The following is a 22,706-nucleotide window of genomic DNA, read 5'->3' on the forward strand; positions in this document are numbered from 1 at the left end:
GTATAAACCAATCTGTTTATTTGTGATTTTAAATTTAACTGATATGTTACCAAACCAAGCTACAATTCCATAACGTAAAACACTCTCAATCACAGCATGATAAAATAACAATCGTTACCCTCTGTCCAACCCCAAACACCTTCACAAGAGTAAAGTCTCTGTTGGATCCTAGTGCATACAGAACTCACATGGATGTTCCAAGGCAGATTACAGTCATTCTTCAGGTATTTGTAAGAATGAACCTGGGTAATAAGTGTTCTTGACCAGTAATGGAAAATGATTCCCCACATGTGCCAGGTCGAAAATCATTTCTTCTGTTTTCTTAGTATTTACAATGAGATGATGATCCTCACACCATTGTACATTTTTAACCTCCAAACTATAATCAGGAATGTCAGTATCCATGTCCATAAGTCCCAAAATAGCAGTGTCATCAGAAAACTTTAAGTGCTGGAATGACTGCTTATACAATCGTTCGTATATAATGTAAACAAAATGGGAGAACTCACACATCCCTAAGGAAAACCTGTATTGATGACTTTAGACTCTGATGTCTGGTTCACTCTGACCTGCTGGGTCCTGTTGGTCAAAAAAGAGTGATACCACCTAATAATATATGGATTAACAGACATTTGTCTGAGCTTACTGAGAAGGATGTGTGGCTGCAGAGTATTAAAAGCAGAGCTGAAGTCTACAAATAACAGTCTAGAGTAGGCCTTGGGGTTTTCAAGATGTTGCACAATAAAATGTAATATGGTTAGTATAGCATCATCAGTACACCGATTGTCTTTATAGGCAAACTGATATGGGTCTAGCTGTCCCTTAATGTTTGACTTCAGCTTCCACACCATAAGCTTTTCCAAACACTTCATTACAACAGAAGTCAGGGCTACTGGTCTATAATCATTGTTTTCTTGAGGAACATGTTTTTTTGGAAGAGGAGTAATGATTGCCTTTTTCCAGAGAAGATGGAACTGTATGAAAGTCAACTGACCTTTGAAAGACAGGGACCCAAGCTGGTGTGAGTTCCTCTGCACATATCTTCAAAAGAAAGGCTGAGACATCATCAGAGCCTGTTGCCTTATTAGTACTTATTCTTTTAAAAAGTCTTATGACTTCCCTGGGACTAATGTCTATCCTTGGAACACACTCATCAATTGTTATGGTATTAATGACACTGTCCCATTCTAGAGAGAAATCATGTGAATCAAACCTGATGTAGAAGTTATTCAAATCAATTGCCATAATGTCATCTATTTTGTGCAGTGGTTTCCTGGTAGAAATCATATTTGTAATGGATTTCATGATATCCCTCAGTTTCTTTGTATTATTTGCACATACGTTCTTCTCTATGGATTCTTTATATTGATATTCTTTATATTTTAGGGCATAGTATAAGCAGGCGAATTGGGACACAGCATAAGTTATGATAAGTAACGTGATTCTGATTGATTCAAGACTTGTCTAAGACAGTCATACCACCTTATCGCAAGGTGGCGAAAGTGAGAAGAAAAAAAGCGAAGAAAGTGAAGTAGAAGAAGAGCGGTACTAGTGACGACATCAAGGATTCCCTATTGGTTGTTTCGTTGGAGGGGTGTAACTTGTAGGGGCGGGGTTTGTAGTACAGCGGGACACAGTCGGATACACTTGCGCGTGGAGGCAGTACATTGGCTCATACGTTGATGGCCAGGAGAGCTCTCCAATTACATAAAGACACAATGTTACCGAAGGGCTGACGCGGAAATCCGAATTGAATGTCTAGCTGGTGTGGCGGCATGGAGATATGTAAAAGTGACATTATACACATCTTTATAATTAACGTGTCATAATTTCAGGCACTAGATGTTGATTCAGGGCATCCTAACTAGCTGGAGACAAACCCAGAAAAAACAGTGTTTTCTTACCTGACAGCATTTGAACTAAACAATACACTTGACGAAACCATGTTACTCTCATATAGTATTTTTTACTTGATGTTTGTTGTTTTGTTTCTACCACTTGGATTTATCTATACAAAGGACTTTAACGCGTTATGCTCAACGTGCAGACAAATAGTCGACAATTTTGACAAGGTATGTATTTTCTATCTTAAAGAAAGATAGTACATTTTAAGCGACACATTTCTTTAAATAAAAAGTTTGTTAGTTTTAAAATGACAAAACAGTCCATATGCTATTCAGAAAAGTGTTAGTTCTTAGAAAGTCTCTAGCATCAGAGATGCTACATTCATTGTAGTGGCATTCAGACATGTTTAAAAAGGGTTTCTGCAGGTCTTAAAAAGTCTTATTTAGCCCTTACACAAATTATGGCGTTAAAAAGGTCTTAAATCAGAGCTGAAAGTCTTAAATTTATTATGGCATTAAATGTTGCATGCATTGCAAAAAATGGTCATCTTCAGTATTTTGTCTTGTTTTCCAATACAAATATTGAAACATCTTTAATGCATTTACTTAAGCTGGACAGACACCATTTACTTCTAGCTGCTGTACAGCCTCTATCACTGTAAAGCTACTTTGACACAATCTGCATTGTAAAAAGCGCTTTATAAATAAAGGTGACTTGACTTGAGTCGCAAATGTAAAATTAAGACTTTCAAAAATTGAACAAAATTAAGTGAGTTTACACTTACAAGAACAAATATCTGTCAATGAGTTTCCCTTTGAATTAAGTTGATTTTTCTGAGCCTGTTGGCAGATATTTGTTTCTTGTTTTAAGCATAAATTCACTTTTGTTTTCTGTGAAATTGATCAAAACAGACTTCATATTCAGACATTTTGTATCTCCAGTAAATGAATATTGTTGTAAGAATCTTTAGACATTTACACTAACAACAAACAAAAAACACAAACAAACAAAAAATGCTGTGGAAGAACACCACTTTTTTGAAGTGTGATCAAAAGATACAGTAAGAGTTATGTCCATATTCTAGTGGTTGAGAGCAGAGGTATTCCAGCTACTTTTTTTGTAAAATTAATTCAAAAGTAATGGATATCTTTTTGAAGCTGTATGTTCAAACTCTAAAATGTTGCTAATACAACTCATTGTTTTTCTCCCTAGACATTTACATTTCGAAAACATATTGGCATATTGTGTTCCCTTCAATTTATTCCTTAAATTTCCTTTAGTTGGTCTTAAAAAGGTCTTGAAAAATTTTACATTCATAAAACCTGCAGAAACCCTGTTAAATGTGAGGCAAGTGTCAGAATATGTTTTAGGGTTTCTTTAGATATGTTAAGTGTTAACTTATGCATTTTTCACAGGGTCTTGAAAAAACAGCGAATTACAATTTTGGTGGTGGAAACACAGAATGGGAAGAGCGAAAACTCTCCAAATATGAGTCGAGGTGAGAAGAATAAAATTGAACAAAACATCTCAAAACATTTACTTGCATGCACTAATGAGCTAATGAAAATGCACTATTGTAACTTGTCAAGATAGACTGCTTACAGTCATTCTCTAAAATGTGTGATTTCTTCAGTGAGATTAGGCTGATGGAGATACTGGAGGGCGTGTGTTACAGCAGCAGTTTTGAGTGCAACCACATGTTGGAAGAAAATGAGGAACACTTTGAGACATGGTGGTTCAAGAGGTCAGGAACTCAGATGGAGAATTTGTGCCATAATAACTGAAGACTTCATTCTCAAGGCTGAGGTATACTTCATTTTTCTGCGTGCCGTTACGTCTCGTGCACTGTTGAGTAGGCAAGCCTTTCTGAGCGTTCTTCATTTGACTGTGTGCGAGGCAGACCTGTTTGCACTATAGCTGTTTTGTGATACTGCAGCTGTTGTGTTCCAGTATAGGTCTACTGCTCAGAAAGACAAAGAAGCAGCATCATATACTTGGGTAGGGTGACCAGCTGTCTTACATTTTGTGGGACAGACCCAAAAATTAGGAGCCTGCGTTTCAATAATGCCTGTATTGTTTTTTCTTTCTTGGAAACAAACAAAAAAAAAAAAAAAATAATAATTTGCATTTAAAAATCCATTTGTGCGGCTGTCATGTTCTTTCTGAGGCTTCTGAATCCTCCTCAGCATTGAATGAGACAGTCTAGTAGGGGTGCATGGCTACGCCATAAAGGTTTCTTCCTCTGCAGTCACGATACAATAATACTATTAAAATTAATTTTGAGAAAAAAAAAATCATATTAACTGACTTTCTATTAATGCAATACAGTGAATGACAACTGTCAGTCATCTCCTACTGGTTTATATTATTGGCAGTTTAACATTGTGATTGTTTTTCAACAAAACAAAACAACGCTATACTATATTGGTATGTATATATGTGTATTTACACATCAATCAGGCATAACATTATGACCACCTTCCTAATATTGTGTTGGTCCCACTTTTGCTGCCAAAACAGCCCTGACCCGTCAAGGCATGGACTCCACTAGACCCCTGAAGGTGTGTTATGTTATCTGGCACCAAGATTTTAGCAGCAGATCCTTTAAGTCCTGTAAGATGTGAGGTGGGGCCTCCATGGATCGGACTTGTCTGTTCAGCACATCCCACAGATGCTCGGTTGGATTGAGATCTGGGGAATTTGGAGGCCGAGTCAACACCTCAAACTCGTTGTTGTGCTCCTCAAACCATTCCTGAACCATTTTTGCTTTGTGGAAGGGCACATTATCCTGCTGAAAGAGGCCACAGCCACCAGAGAATACCGTTTGCATGAAAGGGTGTACATGATCTTCAACAATGCTTAGGTAGGTGGTACGTGTCAAAGTAACATCCACATGGATGGCAGGACCCAAGGTTTCCCAGCAGAACATTGCCCCAAGCATCACACTGCCTCTGCCGGCTTGCCTTCTTCCCATAGTGCATCCTGGTGCCATGTGTTCCGCAGGTAAGCGATGCGCACGCACCCGGCCATCCACGTGATGTAAAAAAAAAACGTGATTCATCAGACCAGGCCACCTTCTTCCATTGCTCCGTGGTCCAGTTCTGATGCTCACGTGCCCACTGGTGGCGTTTTCGGCGGTGGACAGGGGTCAGCATGGGCACCCTGACTTGTCTGCGGCTATGCAGCCCCATACACAACAAACTGCAATACACTGTATATTCTGACACCTTTCTATCACCCCCCCCCCCCCCCCCCCCCCCCCCCACACACACACACATATATACATGTACATAAATTGTGTATATATATAATGTATAAATTGTGTGTGTGTGTGTGTACAGTTGCAAGAAAAAGTATGTGAACCACTTGCAGAATCTGTGAAAATGTGCAAAATTTTTACAAAATAAGAGAGATCATACAAAATGCATGTTATTTTTTTATTTAGTACTGTCCTGAGTAAGATATTTTACATAAAAGATGTTTACATATAATCCATAAGACAAAAAAATAGCTGTATTTATTAAAATGACCCAGTTAAAAAGTTTGTGAACCATTGATTCTTAATACTGTGTGTCATTACCTGGATGACCTACGACTGTTTTTTTTTTGTTGTGTGATGGTTGTTCATGAGTCCCTTGTTTGTTCTGAACAGTTAAACTGTGCTGTTCTTCAGAAAAAAAATGTCCAGTTCCCAAAAAATTCTACAGTTTTCCACCATCTTTTGCATATTTGAACCCTTTACAACAATGACTGAATGATTTTTAGATCCATCTTTTCACATGGAGGACAACTGAGGGACTCAAACACAACTATTAAAAAAGGTTCAAACATTCACTGATGTTTCAGAAGGAAACACAATGTATTAAGAGTCGGAGGGGTGAAAACTTTTGAACAGGATGAAGACGTCCAAATTTTTCTTATTTCGCTTGAATATCATTTTTTTTTTCATTTAGTACTGCCCTTCGGAAGCAACAGAAAATACTTGCATGTTTCCCGGAAGACAAATTAAATATAATTTACCTTGATCTTCAAATTCCAAATGTTTTCACCCCCCGTCTATTAATGCATCATGTTTTTTTTCTGGAGCATCAGTGAATGATTGAACCTTTTTTAAAAGTTGTGTTTGAGTCCCTCAGTTGTCCTCAGTGTGAAAAGACGGATCTCAAAATCATTCAGTCACTGCTGTAAAGGGTTCAAATATGCAAAAAATGCTGGAAAACTGAAGAATCTGCAGGACCTGGAGATTTTTTTCTGAAGAACAGAGCTCAGTTTAACTGCTCAGGACAAACAAGGGACTCATGAACAACCATCACAAAACAAAACAAAAACAGTCGTAGATCATCCAGGTAACCACACACAGTATAAGAATCAGTGGTTCACATACTTATGAATGGGGTTATTTTAATAAATTCAGCTATTTGTTTTGTCTTGTGGATTATATGTAAACATCTTTTATGTAAAATATCTTACTCAGGACAGTACTAAATAAAAAATAACATGCATTTTGTATTATCAGATTCTGCAAGTGGTTCGCATACTTTTTCTTGCAACTGTGTGTGTATGTGTGTATGTATGTATGTATGTATGTATGTAATATATATATATATATATATATAACCACTTGCAGAATCTGTGAAAATGTGAATAATTTTAACAAAATAAGAGGGATCATACAAAATGCATGTCATTTTTTTTTTATTTAGTACTGTCCTGAGTAAGATATTTTACATAAACGGTGTTTACATAAAGTCCACAAGACAAAAAAATAGCTGAATTTATAAATATGACCCAATTCAAAAGTTTATGAATCCTTGATTCTTAATACTTTGTGTCATTACCTGGATGATCCACGACTGTTTTTATGTTTTGTGATGGTTGTTCATGAGTTGCTTGTTTGTCCTGAGCAGTTAAACTGCCCAATATTCTTGAAAAAAATAAAATAAAATCCTCCAGGTCCTAAAATTTCTTCAGTTTTCCAGCATCTTTTGCGTATTTGAACCATTTCTAGCAATGACTGTATGATTTTTGAGATCCATCTTTTCACACTGAGGACAACTGAGGGACTCAAACATAACTATTGAAAAAGTTTCAGACATTCACTGATGCTCCAGAAGGAAACACAATGCATTAAGAGCTGGGGGGTGAAAACCTTTTGAATTTGAAGATCAAGGAATATTGTACTTAATTTGTCTTCTGGCAAACATTTAAGTGTCTTCTGTTGTTTCCGAAGGGCAGTACTAAATGGAAAAAAAAGACATTTAAACAAAATAAGAAAAATTTGGACATCTTTATCCTGTTCAAACGTTTTCACCCCTGACACTCCTCAGTGTGAAAAGATGAATCTGAGAGTCATACAGTCACTGCTGGAAAGGGTTCAAATATGCAAAAGATGCTGGAAATCTGAAGAATTTTCGAGACCTGGAGGATTTTTCTGAAGAATATTGGGCAGTTTAACTGCTCAGGACAAACAAGGGACTCATGAACAACCATCACAAAACAAAAAAACGGTCGTAGATCATCCAGTTAATGACACACAGTATTAAGATTCAAAGGTTCACTAACTTTTGAGCAGGTCGTTTTTATAAATTTAGCCAATTGTTTTTTTTTTTGTTTTTGTTTTTTTTTTTTGTCTTGTGGACCACATGTAAACATTTATGTAAAATATCACAGATTCTGCAAGGGGTTCACAAACTTTCAAGCAGCACTGTGTATATATAATATATATAATATATATAATATGTGTGTGTGTGTGTGTGTGTGTGTGTGTATTAAAGTGGTAACCATCCACCATTAAACAGAACACCTCTCAAAATATTAATTTTCTCATAAAGACCTCTGCTGCTTATTGTGTGTAATCATGATTGGCAGATCAGGTAAAGAAAACAGTCCCCGTCTTTATACAAAGCTTGTCTGCATATGGACAGTCTGCACAGACTCTGTTAATGATGTAATTTACGTCATGCGCACTGTGCGATACAGTACGGCACGCCGACAATGGATGTATACTTTGGACTTCTATCTCGTTATTGAAAACATCCATTTAATCGAATTAAGAAATTAAGTCTAAGAATTGTTTGCATTTCTGTTGCAGGAAAACAAAACACCCAGATCTGTTTAAATGGTTTTGTATTGAGACCATCAAAGTGTGCTGCCCTAAAGGTTCTTTTGGTCCTGACTGCAACAGTAAGTGAATTATGCCTTACTGTGTTAGGCCACAAAAAAAAATTTCAGAAGTATGCAAATACAAATGCTTAGCCAACACATTGCAAGTGCACAGTAATTTGTACATACTTAAAGGGATAGTTAACCTAAAAATGAAAATTCTGTCATTAATTACTCACCCTCATGTCGTTCCAAACCCGTAAGACTTTTTGTTGCAATCTGAGAGCTTTCTGTTCCTCCATAGACAGCTACACAACTGACACTTTGATGCTTCAAAAAGTTCATAAAGAGATCGTAAAACTAATCCATATGAATGAATTGAGCGGTTTAGTCCGAATTTTCTGAAGAGACGCAATCACTTTATATGATGAACAGATTTCATTTAGGCTTTTATTCACATATAAACATTCATCATCTTGCACATCAGTTGTAAACGGAAGCTCAAACATGTTTGCTTGATGCGTGAACCAATGAGATTTGTTCTTGTGTGTTACACATCACGTTTCAGCTTCTGCGAGAACCAGTGTGGTTCATTTTCGTGTGTTACGCAGCGTGTTTGAGCTTCCGCAAGACGTTTGTTCTCGCACATGAAGCAGGTTTGGTTGAGCTTCTGTTTGTTCGCTGATCAGTGTTTATATGTGAATAAAATCCTAAATTAAATCTGTTCATCATATAAAGTGATTGCGTCTCTTCAGAAAATTTGGGCTAAACCGCTCAATTCATATGGATTCGTTTTACGATTTCTTTATTAATTTTTTATCAAAGTGTCAGTTGTGTAGATGTCTATGAAGGGACAAAAAGCTCTCAGATTTCATCAAAAAGATCTTTGTTTGTGTTCCGAAGGTGAACAAAACCCTTACGGATTTGGAATGACATGAGGTTGAGTAATTAATAACAGAGTTTTCATTTTTGGGTGAACTGTCCCTTTCACATGTTCTTGCATTACTTTAATCTCAGTACTGAAGAGAGACAAAAGAGTAACCTTTAAATCTCTAATCTTCTAATCCATTAAACTTGATTCCGGTAGCTAACTACAGGTGCTGGTCATATAATTAGAATATCATCAAAAAGTTGATTTATTTCACTAATTCCATTCAAAAAGTGAAACTTGTATATTTTATTCATTCATTACACACAGACTGATATATTTCAAATGTTTATTTCTTTTAATTTTGATGATTATAACTGACAACTAAGGAAAATCCCAAATTCAGTATCTCAGAAAATTAGAATATTGTGAAAAGGTTCAATATTGAAGACACCTGGTGCCACAGTCTAATCAGCTAATTAACTCAAAACACCTGCAAAGGCCTTTAAATGGTCTCTCAGTCTAGTTCTGTAGGCTACACAATCATGGGGAAGACTGCTGACTTGACATTTGTCCAAAAGACGACCATTGACACCTTGCACAAGGAGGGCAAGACACAAAAGGTCATTGCAAAAGAGGCTGGCTGTTCACAGAGCTCTGTGTCCAAGCACATTAATAGAGAGGCGAAGGGAAGGAAAAGATGTGGTAGAAAAAAAAGTGTACAAGCAATAGGGATAACCGCACCCTGGAGAGGATTGTGAAACAAAACCCATTCAAAAATGTGGGGGAGATTCACAAAGAGTGGACTGGAGCTGGAGTCAGTGCTTCAAGAACCACTACGCACAGACGTATGCAAGACATGGGTTTCAGCTGTCGCATTCCTTGTGTCAAGCCACTCTTGAACAACAGACAGCGTCAGAAGCGTCTCACCTGGGCTAAAGACAAAAAGGACTGGACTGCTGCTGAGTGGTCCAAAGTTATGTTCTCTGATGAAAGTAAATTTTGCATTTCCTTTGGAAATCAGGGTCCCAGAGTCTGGAGGAAGAGAGGAGAGGCACACAATCCACGTTGCTTGAGGTCCAGTGTAAAGTTTCCACAGTCAGTGATGGTTTGGGGTGCCATGTCATCTGCTGGTGTTGGTCCACTGTGTTTTCTGAGGTCCAAGGTCAACGCAGCCGTATACCAGGAAGTTTTAGAGCACTTCATGCTTCCTGCTGCTGACCAACTTTATGGAGATGCAGATTTCATTTTCCAACAGGACTTGGCACCTGCACACAGTGCCAAAGCTACCAGTACCTGGTTTAAGGACCATGGTATCCATGGTCCTTAGAAAATCTATGGGGTATTGTGAAGAGGAAGATGCGATATGCCAGACCCAACAATGCAGAAGAGCTGAAGGCCACTATCAGAGCAACCTGGGCTCTTATAACACCTGAGCAGTGCCACAGACTGATCGACTCCATGCCACGCCGCATTGCTGCAGTAATTCAGGCAAAAGGAGCCCCAACTAAGTATTGAGTGCTGTACATGCTCATACTTTTCATGTTCATACTTTTCAGTTGGCCAAGATTTCTAAAAATCCTTTCTTTGTATTGGTCTTAAGTAATATTCTAATTTTCTGAGATACTGAATTTGGGATTTTCCTTAGTTGTCAGTTATAATCATCAAAATTAAAAGAAATAAACATTTGAAATATATCGGTCTGTGTGTAATGAATGAATATAATATACAAGTTTCACTTTTTGAATGGAATTAGTGAAATAAATCAACTTTTTGATGATATTCTAATTATATGACCAGCACCTGTATAAGCTGATGGAAAAGGGAGAAAAAACATATTAGTGCTTTTGCATGCAAAATTTCTTGGAACGCATGAAATTGAGTTTGTGCACTTGAGTTGTTTCCATTCAGGCACTTATGTTGTTGAAGACTTTAATGCTTCCCGTCTTAATTATGAAAACTTATCTTGTAAAATTGTATCTTATTTTGTATTATTTTAAGCTTGTGTTGGAGGAGCTGACAGACCATGCCATGGTAATGGCAAATGTGATGGAGATGGAACAAGGGCTGGAAACGGGAAGTGCAGTTGTGATAAAGGATATGAAGGGGAGTTTTGTCTGGACTGCAGTGATGGATATTTTAGTTCACTGAGGAATGATACATTCTCCTTGTGCAAAGGTACACAAAATAAACAACTTGATTAACCTCATCTATAGTGGCTATGAAAAGTATACATATACCTTTTAAAACAGCTAGTTTTTGTGATATAAAAAAATTAAACGAATATAAATCATATCAGAACTATTGCACCTTTAATGTGAAAAATTACAACCTATGCAATGCCACTAAAAACCCAAGTGACACATTTCTAAAAAATAAAAAAAACTTGGAATTACTAACTGCATAAGTGTGCACATGACTAAAATAATACTTATTTGAAGCACCCTTACATTTTATGCACTATTTCAGCACTCCATATAACATTTGGATATAGGTGTCTATCAGATTGGCACATCTTGACTTGGGAATATTTTCTCACTCTTCTTTGCAAAAAAGTTCCAGATCTGTTAAATTGCAAGGGCTTTTTTTTTTTATCAGTATCATCAAAATCCATCTTTACAATGCAGAGGAAACACAGAGGCTGTTTCATTCAAGAATGAAATGTAATTGAATCAGTGACTCACCCAATTTGTTCAAAAACACTGAATCATTCAGTAACAAAACACAGCTGTGTTGCACAGAGAAGGCAACTGTTCTGCTGTGGATTTGTTTGAAACAATGTTTGTTGGTGATTATAGAGCAAGAACAAACAATTTAGTGTCAAAAAATGTAAGTCATTAATATTAACTACTTGTTTAAACTGTTGTATAAAATCAATGTCACATTTGCAGTCGATGTTCGTGAAAACAGCACTTCTGGTCGTGTGATGTTGCTTAAACTATATGCGTGTATGCGTGCATATAAGCAAGATGTCAGAAAAATCTAGGAAAAACTGACTTTATTTTTGGAGTACCTGTCTTGACCTGAAGTGACTATTTCACAGGAGTTTGTTGATTAGTGCAAAGTTGCGAAAGTTTCTTTTTCATTTTTACAAACCAGCTATTTTAACAGAAATGTAGACTTTTAATATCCACTGTACTGTATGTTCTGTAGTTATAATATTTGTAAAACTGAGTTTGTCCGTATACTGTGGGGTCCAAAAGTCTGAGCCCACCTTGAAAATATGGATTTTAAAATCTAAAATCTGGAAAAGGTTTTAGAATATTGAAAAATCAAATACAAAGAATAGGTGCATTGTGCATGCTGTTATTAAAGCAAATGGTACATACTAAAACCATTTTGATGTAAATTTGTCAATGCAAGTTTTATGACTTATGCTGATGATATTTGAGATGCATGTAATTTTTTATATCAGTTATATAGTTGTAATTCTATTTATTTGATATATTTTTAAGAGTGTCATGAGTCTTGTGTTACCTGCACTGGAGGAACCAATCAAGATTGTAAAGAATGTAGGAATGGTTGGGAGGAAGACCAAGAAGGAGCATGCGTCGGTAAGAAAAAGTTTCTCATCTGGGCATTTCTGCCTGCTTTATCTAAGAACATCTTCTGGTGGTTGGGTATTGGTCAGGGATGTCTCCCTGACACTATTTTATTATATAATTTTATATAACATTAATATAATACAATTATAGTTGAGTTAAGATGAAATATACACTAAGTACTCAATCAAAATGCCTACTGCCGTAATGCTGTGACATTTGTACTTTTAAAAGAAGATAAAATAAAGAAATAAATTACTGATAATAATGATAATAATAATAATAATAATAATAATATTATTATTATTAATATTAATAATTATAACATTTAATCTTGGCTAATTATTTATCATGTAAATGCTTAATGTTCCAGCTATTTGACTAGGCCTACTGTTACAGTGAAATATTACAGTGACGGCAGACAAAAATGTTTGAAACTACATTTGATAATTCACTGATGTATTTCAACAGGTCAGGCATGCACATTGAAACATTACTGTTACAGTGAAATATTACAGTGACGGCAGACAAAAACGCTTGAAACTACGTTTGATAATTCACTGATGTATTTCAACAGGTCAGGCGTGCACATTGAAACATTTATTCCCGTACAACACAGAGCTCTGCGCATAACATGCAGAAAAATAAAGTGTCCATGAATTAAGAAATTGTTGATCACTTTTTATTAAATCTTTCCTTTGTAAATGAATTAAGAACCTGTTGATCACTTTTTATTAAAAGCAAGGCACAATTCAACTACAGTGGAATTAAAATGCAGGGACGAAATATCCCAATAACACGTCCTCATGTTTCGAATCATCAATAAAACGTGAGTTTATTTAATAATTAATTAACTTTTGTCGAAAATACTACGTAGTGTAAATGATTTAGGCTAATTCCTTATCTATACCCTTAAAATATTAGGCTAATAGAATAGCGATTTAAGTCTGATTTGTTCTTTTGTGACTTCCCTTGTTTTTATTCAGTCTCAGATGCTCAGATATGGGGGTTGGGATAGGATAGTTTAGTAGCTTCACAGTGGGGGTGCAGGATAATACTAGCTAAAGGTGTGAATCGTGGGTCAGCCAGGGAGACAAAGAAACTTGCTGAAAGAGATCCAGCGTGTCGGCGAGAGAGACAAAAAGAAAAACTTCTGTTCTTAACTTGTTGCCTGTACTATTTTCATTTTGCACTGTTTTAATTGTACACAGCAACTTATTTGGCAATACAAATGTAAAATATAGCAAGAATAAGATTCTATATTCCTCATTTTACATAAAATCACGCAGGGAATAAACAGTTGTAATAGGCTAAATAAATGGGCTACTGTCTGGAGACTTTCCCTTGAAGATAAAGCAATACTATTTAGTAGTTAGTAGGCTATTATTTTATTTATTTATTTATTTTATTTTTTTTGTCATTTAGTCAACAAAAATGTTTCAAATCTTTTTAAAGCTGTAATAAACATATTCAGCCAACACTGATTTGTTTGATGGCGTACGGATCTGTTTTGAAATTTGTTGTTTTTCTTCTGTTGCTTTATCATTTATCCATTGGTTATCATTGTCAGTCATCCCAGTTCCATGAGTGATTCACAAAACCAAACGCTTGACCAATCTGCTGTTTCTTAAAGGGTTAGTTCACCCAAAAATGAAAATTCTGTCATTAATTACTCACCCTTGTGCCGCTGTGATTTATTACTTACGGCATGAGCGTGAGTAATAAATCACAGAATTTTCATTTTTGGGTGAACTAACCCTTTAAGCATCAAGAACGGTAAAACAAAGACTGTCATCCAACATCGGTTAAGAGCGGTTAAGTATCAATTAAAAATAAACAGCCTAATACTAATAAAAATTAAAGAAAAAGAATAACAAAGATCATTTTCGGATCAATAAATGTACATTTCAAATTAAATATGTTGGCTTGAGAAGGCTATCTCGAGCCAGGTCTGTTGCAGCATTGTCCACTAGCCTATTTCAGCTCTTAAAGGATTTGTTCACATTCAAATGAAAATTATCCTAAGCTTTACTCATGTTCGTACACAGATTTCACAAACAAATTTGTGTGCACGCAAGCTTAGTAAATGAGAACCATTGATTTTGAGCCAAAATGTGACCTTGTTCTTGTGTTGGAACCTTGTAGGAGGCCCAGTTTATTAAAGACTTTTTGGATGTTTAATGTGTGTGATGTATAATTCTCATATATTTTGTCTTTACCTGTATTGATCCTGCATTTTCCTCATTTTCCAAATTTTCTCTATTGCAGATGTCAATGAGTGCAGCAAAGATTCAACTCCATGCAAAGATAACCAATACTGCCTAAACACAGATGGTTCTTTCTCCTGTAAAGGTTTGTTGAAATAATAATTATGTACCCTGTATATCTTTAGTAACGCTTTTTTAAGGTGTCCTTGTTAAGGCAAATTCACACTGCACTAACAGACACAGACAAATCACCAGATTACTGTACGTCACTTCACAGACATTTCACGACCTGACAAACGTCGATTGAACATGTTTAGTTCAGGAAAAGAATGCGCTCACCAATGCTGACAGGGGTAACACTAATCCGACAAAGTGTCTATTTCTATTGTTCCGCGTCTGTTGGTGCAGTTTGAATTAGGGGTGTGCGATATCACGATTTTTGAGCGTGAACTACTAAAATGTCTCCATGATCTGCTTTTGAAGAAATATCATAGTATTATGCTAGAGTGCATTCTATCAGTATCTATTTTCATGCTTGAAGAAAAATTTGGTCTCTGTTTGCACTTCGAATATTGAGAGAGTACTTTGATTATGGTTGCACTTAAAGACTAAGAGAACTGTGTTATTTATATTTATACTGTTTTTATTATTACTGTCTGATGAGACTCATATGAAATCATACAGGAGAGAAGCCAGGGAGCAAAACATTTTACAGTGCTTTGAGTATTGTATTTTTTTTTTTTTTTTTTTTTTTTTACTGTATATGATGATTCATATTCAGAAAGTAGAACTGAAATGTCATTCATTATAAGATTAGTTAAAACAAGTCAAATGCACCTGCAGACTATTTTTCTAGTCATGTATTTAGTCATTGAGGATTTAAAAATAATGTGTAAAAATCTCATCTTGTCTCGTCTCTTCTTGTGAGCTGTCTCGTCACTCCCCTATTGTATTGTATTTGTAATGTGCATCTTTGTTCTTATTTTTAATAACAAAGGTAAAATAATGAAATAAAGATTTTCATCTTCGCCCACCCCTACTGTGGCATAAATGGTTTCATTTATATTTTGTTACCTTGTAAGTAGGGAAATTAGTTCAGCTGCTCAGTCACTTGCAAAATATTAAAACCAACATGAAAAAATTATGAATCGTGATCTTCCTGAAATAAAATTGTGATAGATTTTGCCATATCGCCCACCCCTAATGTGAATTGGCCTTTTATAGTGTAATAACACAAATTAGTACTGAGTAATGACCAATATTAATTAACAGTGTACTTACAGTAGGTTTAGGTTAGTTACTTGTAATTATGCTTAAATTACTGTATTAAGTACATGTAACATGGACACTGTAAAATAAAGTGTGCTGCTATTTTATATCCCAGCATGCAATATTGGATGCTCTGGTTGCAAAGGACCTGGTGCTGATAGCTGCCTCACCTGTGCTGATGGCTATAAGGACGAAGAAGGCACCTGCAAGGGTATCACTTATCTTCATGCTCATAAACATTGTGTAATATACCTTACCTGTGTTTGCGTTGTCTCACATGGTAGAACTTCAATGGCAATGATCGGAGTTGGACCATACACTCTTTTATGGCTTTGTAGATATGTGAGAAATTGGAAGCAGTGTGTATTAAAGAACAGCAGGAGCGTGTTAAGGTTGAAGGAAGCATTATGCTAGTGTGCAACTGGTTTTAGAGCAAATCCTTAGTGAATGTTTGCTCTTGGTGTGAATAGGTACTTACACTGTTTACACAGTTCACCCAGAAATTAAAGTTATGTTATTATTTACTTACCCTGAAGTTGTTCCAAACCCATCTGATTTTCTTCTGCAGAATACAAAAGGTGGTCATTTAATGGATATCCTTTGGATAAATTCAATACAATGGCAGTAGATGATGACATAATTTAACACTTACTTTAATAAATTACCCATGAGTATGATGATATTGCTTATCATTTTCCAAGTGCTTTGATATCAGGTTATTTTCAACCAAAACCGATCAGGGCATTTGGTAAACTATAAGTAAGCTACATGTACTTTATTGCTGAAAATCTTGGGTGCTTTAAGCGTTTAAGTGAATGTACTGTCATTGCATTGAATTCACCCAAATAAATATTCATGCAGATGAAAGAAATAATACAGCTTTTAAAGAACATGGGGGTGAGTAAATAATGACACAGGCTTGAGTGAGTGATTCCTTGAGCATTTGTTTGTACCACCACTGAGGTTTTCAAAAGAAAAGGTTTTCAACATTTCTACAGTGATGTTCAGCCTTTTTTCAATATCTGGGAACCACACAGATACTACAAGCTTGCTTGGAATTATATTAGTTATAGTAAGATAGATAAGAAGTTGTTTTATGCATAAATTCATACTTCTATAATTTTGCTCTTTCATTTTAGAAGAGAACAAGGACGAGTCTGCATTTAATTCTGAAGGTGTCCAAACTGGCGACTCAACTGAAAAACATGAGGACCTCTGATGTCACATGGCTTGGATGCAGAAAACAACCACCAGGACACAAAATTAGCCTAGGGACCACTAGTACCTGCACCAGTAGGATACTAGTAAATACTGTTAGCTCTTCATCTGCAGTAATCATAACTGAAAGGCACTTAAACTTACTTCTCAGTGAGCAAGATTTAATGTGGTTTTTTAACTTATATGCTGATTTGGATGTTTTTTCATTTTGTTTGTTTGTCTTGAATATGAAATAAAGTCAAACTAAAACATCCATTTTCTTTAATTTTCAAAAGAGGTTATATTTACAAACTCTAAGCACAGGCTTTTTTATATGAAAAATATTGGAAATGTTCACATGGTTGTGAACAGAGCTATACCATATACTAACCTTAAAAATGGTGCATCCTGTTCATTAGATCTGAGATAGATAACCTCTAATGTATAATCATTAAAAATGTGGACGGTGGATCTTCAGTCGAAATTAAGTGAAAATTTCTGCATCAGTAAACACTTGAAAATAACAAAAAAAACTTGTTTTTAAAATTATGAAGCCTAAGAATTGCAGATAATTTACTTTATTGTGCTCTATGAAGGTGCTGGAGCTGATCCAGTGTCTTGGGCCAAAGGCAGGAAAACACTTGACAGGTGGCCAGTCAATCAAAAGGCTAACACACACAGACAGACCATGGGCAATTTGATGTCTCATTTGGAATTGCACCTGACTTGCATGTCTTTGGATTGTGGGGGAAACCAGAGTACCGGAAATATTAAAAAGTAAAAAATTTAAACATGGACTAACAATTTAAAAAATCTCAACAGGTGGTTTGTTTGCATATTCGTTACTTTTACAGTTGGGTTCAATATAGACTTATACATTGTCCCATTTTGTGCAATCTTTGTGGGTCCAGTAGAAGTAAATGGGGTTTTATACAGTGCATCCGGAAAGTATTCACAACGCTTCACTTTTTCCACATTTTGTTATGTTACAGCCTCATTCCAAAATGGATTAAATTAATTATTTTCCTCAAAATTCTACAATACAATACCCCATAATGACAATGTGAAGGTTTGTTTGAAATCTTTGCAAATTTATTAAAAAAAGTAAAATAAAAATAAAATAAAAATCACATGTACATAAGTATTCACAGCCTTTGCCTAATGTTGAAGCACCTTTGGCACCAATTACAGCCTCAAGTCTTTTTGAGTATGATGCTACAAGCTTGGCACACCTATTTTTGGGCAGTTTCTCCCATTCTTCTTTGCAGGACCTCTCAAGCTCCATCAGGTTGGATGGGGAGCGTCGGTGCACAGCCATTTTCAGATCTCTCCTGAGATGTTAAATTGGGTTCAAGTCTAGGGTCTGGCTAAGCCACTCAAGGACATTCACAGAGTTGTCGTGGAAGCAACTCCTTTGTTATCTTGGCTGTGTGCATAGGGTCGTTGTCATGTTGGAAGATGAACCTTCGCCCAAGTCTGAGGTCCTGAGCATTCTGGAGCAGGTTTTCATCAAGGATGTCTCTGTACATTGCTACATTCATCTTTCCCTCGATCCTATAGTCTCCCAGTTCCTACCGCTGAAAAACATGGTATTGTGATGAGCAATGCCTGGTTTCCTCCAGACATGATGCTTGCTATTCAGGCCAAGGAGTTTAATCTTTGTTTCATCAGAACAGAGAATTTTGTTTCTCCTGTTTTGAGAGTCCTTCAGGTGTATTTTTGGCAAACTCCAGGTGGGCTGTCATGTGCCATTTACTGAGGAGTGGCTTCCGTCTGGCCAATCTACCATACAGGCCTGATTGGTGGAGTGCTGCAGAGATGGTTGTTCTTCTGGAAGGTTCTCCTCTCTCCACAGAGAAACGCTGAAGCTCTGTCAGAGTGACCATCGGGTTCTTAGTTTCCTCCCTGACTAAGGCCCATCTCCCCCGAACGCTCAGTTTGGCCAGGCGACCCGCTCTAGTAAGAGTCCTGGTGGTTCCAAACTTCTTCCATTTGCGGATGATGGAGGCCACTGTGCTCATTGGGACCTTCAATGCTGCAGAAATTTTTCTGTACCCTTCCCTAGATCTGTCTTGATACAATCTTGTCTCGGAGTTCTACAGACAATTCCTTGGACTTCATGGCTTGGCTGTTAACTGGGGGATCTTATATAGACAGGTGTGTGCCTTTCCAAATCATGTCCAATCTACTGAATTTACCACTAGTAGACTCCAATCAAGTTGTAGAAACATCTCAAGGATGATCAGTGGAAACAGGATGCACTGGAGCTCAATTTTGAGTGTCATGGCAAAGGCTGTAAATACTTATGTACATGTGATTTTTTCATTTTTTTATTTTGAATAAATTTGCAAAGATTTAAACAAACTTCTTTCACATTGTCATTATGGGATATTGTTTGTTGAATTTTGAGAAAAATAATGAATTGAATCCATTTTGGAATAAGGCTATAATGTGGAAAAAGTGAAGCGGTGAATACTTTCCGGATGCACTGTATATTAGAAGAAATTTAATACAATGGTCAGCCACCCAACAACTGCTGAGCCATATTATTATTATTTGCTTTAGATTAAAGGTTTAAGAAAATATTATATATCAAACTAAATAAGAATCTGCTTATTGATGTGATCATGTGTTATAGCATCTTATCATTAGATAAATTAATGATTCACTCTTATTAATCGTATCTCTTTTTTAAATTAATCATTTCTACATTTCTACATTTTGAGGTAATCATTCTTCATAGTCGAACAACTGTTTTAAATTCGTTAGGAGCTATAAATACAATTAAAGTGTGAGAATTAATCAATAGAAGCCCATATATTTGACATTTTTGAGACTGCATTACAAGCTGCTGAAAGCAGCAGGGGATATTCATCAGAACACCAGCTCACACACCTGGGCTGCATTTAAATTTATGCCCTTCCCTCACTATAACTTCCCTCCGTCTAGTTCGCTCGGATGTATGTCATTGCTTATGTTGCACAAGAGCCCACTACTGGCAGAACCCTTGTGTTTAAATTGAACACCCTAAGCTCTTGATCACTTGGGCTACGTTCACAGTCAGTCCAAATCCGATTATTTGTGTATTCGATTGGAATCTGATCTAAAATTATTGACGTCCACATTGGCTATGTTCAGACTGTCAGTCCAAATCCGATTTTTGTGCATATCCGATTGAAATTCAAACAGATTTAGCAAGTGTGAACGGCCAAAAATCACATGAAATGTGGTTTGAAATCGCTCTGATCGGATTTCACATGGTTTATGTGAAAACCTATGAAGGGAACAGAAGTAAAACGGCTTCTCAGGTAATTTTACGAACTTCCAGCCAAAGCCACGTCCACTTCCAGTTTTATCTGAATACAGATATAAATACAAATAATTTTGAGACTGTAAAAGATAGATACAAATTTTGGCTCCACTGCACACCCCTAATGTAAACCCACTGGGCACAGTACAATCCAGCTTAAATGGCCCACTTTACCTAAATCATGTCGCCAAAAATTGAGTCATGAGTGTTCCATTGTGTATCAGCCAGGTACTTACCAATACCAGTACCCCTAGATACAAAATTTTATAGATGAATGTTAAAATAAAATAAAATAATATGAATAAGGTAAATTGTTGATATTTTAGGCAATATCCCAGTTTAATGCCAAGTGCTTACTTTCTTCACTATACAGACAGGTGAAAGGAATCATTGAAACAATGATTAACTATGACAACAAAATGAAACAGAGACAACCAAGGAAACAGTAATATACAAAATAAAAGTCCATGAAAACTAAACTGAAATCGAAACTAAAGGTGACAACAAGGCTAAAAGGAAGAAATGAGACTTTTGTGGATGATTCACAGATATTCTGTAATCACCTGTAGGTAATGTATTTATCTAATCATGCCAAGATTAGATTCATGCCAAGATTAGATTCTAATCATGACAAAATTTGGGAGGAGCCTGGGTCTATTGAAGCATCTATTGTCACCTTATCTGAGTGCAAAACAGGATAAAATAATACAATTATGTACACTTGTTATGTGTTTATTCTTGTCAGTTTTTAATTCCTATATATATTTTTGGCTTATAAACACAAATTAAGCATTACAAACTAAATTATTATTTATTGTATTAATATACCATCTACCATCTGTCTATGGTGTCCCACTGGAATAGGCTCCAGCACGCCCACGGCCCTTTTGCCGTCAGTCTGAAGGTCTGGCTACATAAGACTAGCATCCACCTGACCCTATGGTATGGAAGTTTTTTCCTACCAAAATTAAAATGAAAAATCAAATGCATTAATTGATCAAATAATAAATCAAACACTCAAAATGGCTGCTCAAATGAGAAATCGAGAAATCAAATGCTCAAATGCAATTTCATTTTCTCATTTAGGGAAGCATGAACTGTACCAAAAATAAAATTAAAAATAATTTGTATTTGATATTTAATTTTCATTATCAATCCATTGTAAACCTGTCATAATTAAATCTATAATCCAATGCTCAAATGATAAATCAAATGCTCAAACCGACATCGCAAATGTCAAATCAAATGCTCAAATAGACACCGCACTCGTCGACTCATTGGTTGATTGGGCATTGCACTCGAAAGTGGAGTCACATGAAGCTTGCAGGTGCAGGGTTTAAACGGAATGGAGAAATCCTGCATATCAACAGAGAGAAGTTCCTTTTCACCACAAGGGAGTTGTGGCATTTTGATTAAACATTACGACATTATTTACAACAGCTTATTCAGACAAACTGACAGATAAGGATTATTTGTAGCACAATATTATTATTTAAAATTATTTGATTCAGTCCTTTTGAGAGGCAGTTTCCAAAACCAAAGTGCCACATATTTTAAAATTCAGTAGGTTAGTTCAGAAAAATGTGAGATACATTAGCGTCTAAATTATCTTGCTGTGTCCCTAATTGCCTACGTATACTATGCCCTAAAATATGGACTCTTTTTGTGAAGAAAAAGTGCATACATTTGAGTGTGTAGCAGAAGCATCTCTGGAGCTCAGCCACAGTGATCTTTGGGTTCTTCTTTACCTCTCTCACCAAGGCTCTTCTCCCCCGATAACTCAGTTTGGCCGGACGGCCAGCTCTAGTAAGGGTACTGGTCGTCCCAAACGTCTTCCATTTAAGGATTATGGAGGCCACTGTGCTCTTAGGAACTTTAAGTGCAGAAGAAATTTTTTGTAACCTTGGCCAGATCTGTGCCTTGCAACAGTTCTGTCTCTGAGCTCTTCAGGCAGTTCCTTTGACCTCATGATTCTCATTTGCTCTGACATGCACTGTGAGCTGTAAGGTCTTATATAGACAGTGTGTGGCTTTCCTAATCAAGTCCAATCAGTATAATCAAACACAGCTGGACTCAAATGAAGGTGTAGAACCATCTCAAGGATGATCAGAAGAAATGGACAGCACCTGAGTTAAATATATGAGTGTCACAGCAAAGGGTGTGAATACTTAGGACCATGTGATATTTCAGTTTTTCTTTTTTAATAAATCTGCAAAAATGTCATCAATTCTGTGTTTTTCTGTCAATATGGGGTGCTGTGTGTACATTAATGAGGAAAAAAAATGAACTTAAATGATTTTAGCAAATGGCTGCAATATAACAAAGAGTGAAAAATTTGTATATATAAAATATATATATGTCATCAT

The 22,706-nt window shown here is 36.2% G+C and overlaps 1 protein-coding gene across 1 annotated transcript; it reads left to right on the top strand.

Annotated features, from left to right (window-relative positions):
* The first annotated feature begins 1,689 nt into the window (after window positions 1–1,689).
* On the top strand, window positions 1,690–17,304 carry creld2 (cysteine-rich with EGF-like domains 2). Its single transcript, XM_051890155.1, has 9 exons — window positions 1,690–2,072; window positions 3,261–3,343; window positions 3,479–3,589; window positions 7,937–8,028; window positions 10,817–10,993; window positions 12,271–12,369; window positions 14,626–14,709; window positions 15,949–16,044; window positions 16,973–17,304. The coding sequence occupies exons 1-9, from the start codon at window positions 1,944–1,946 to the stop codon at window positions 17,050–17,052; spliced, it is 951 nt and encodes a 316-aa protein (XP_051746115.1). The 5' UTR covers window positions 1,690–1,943; the 3' UTR covers window positions 17,053–17,304.
* Window positions 17,305–22,706: the final 5,402 nt, after the last annotated feature.

Source organism: Ctenopharyngodon idella, chromosome 4 (genome assembly GCF_019924925.1).
Source record: "Ctenopharyngodon idella isolate HZGC_01 chromosome 4, HZGC01, whole genome shotgun sequence".
Classification (NCBI taxonomy): Eukaryota; Metazoa; Chordata; class Actinopteri; order Cypriniformes; family Xenocyprididae; genus Ctenopharyngodon; species Ctenopharyngodon idella.

Excerpts from the sequence above, each read along its gene's own strand:
- creld2 (XM_051890155.1), top strand. The coding sequence starts at position 1,944 with ATGTTACTCTCATATAGTATTTTTTACTTGATGTTTGTTGTTTTGTTT. Across the intron at positions 3,590-7,936 it reads GAGACATGGTGGTTCAAGAG|GAAAACAAAACACCCAGATC; the intron begins GTCAGGAACTCA and ends TTTCTGTTGCAG. Across the intron at positions 16,045-16,972 it reads CGAAGAAGGCACCTGCAAGG|AAGAGAACAAGGACGAGTCT; the intron begins GTATCACTTATC and ends CTTTCATTTTAG.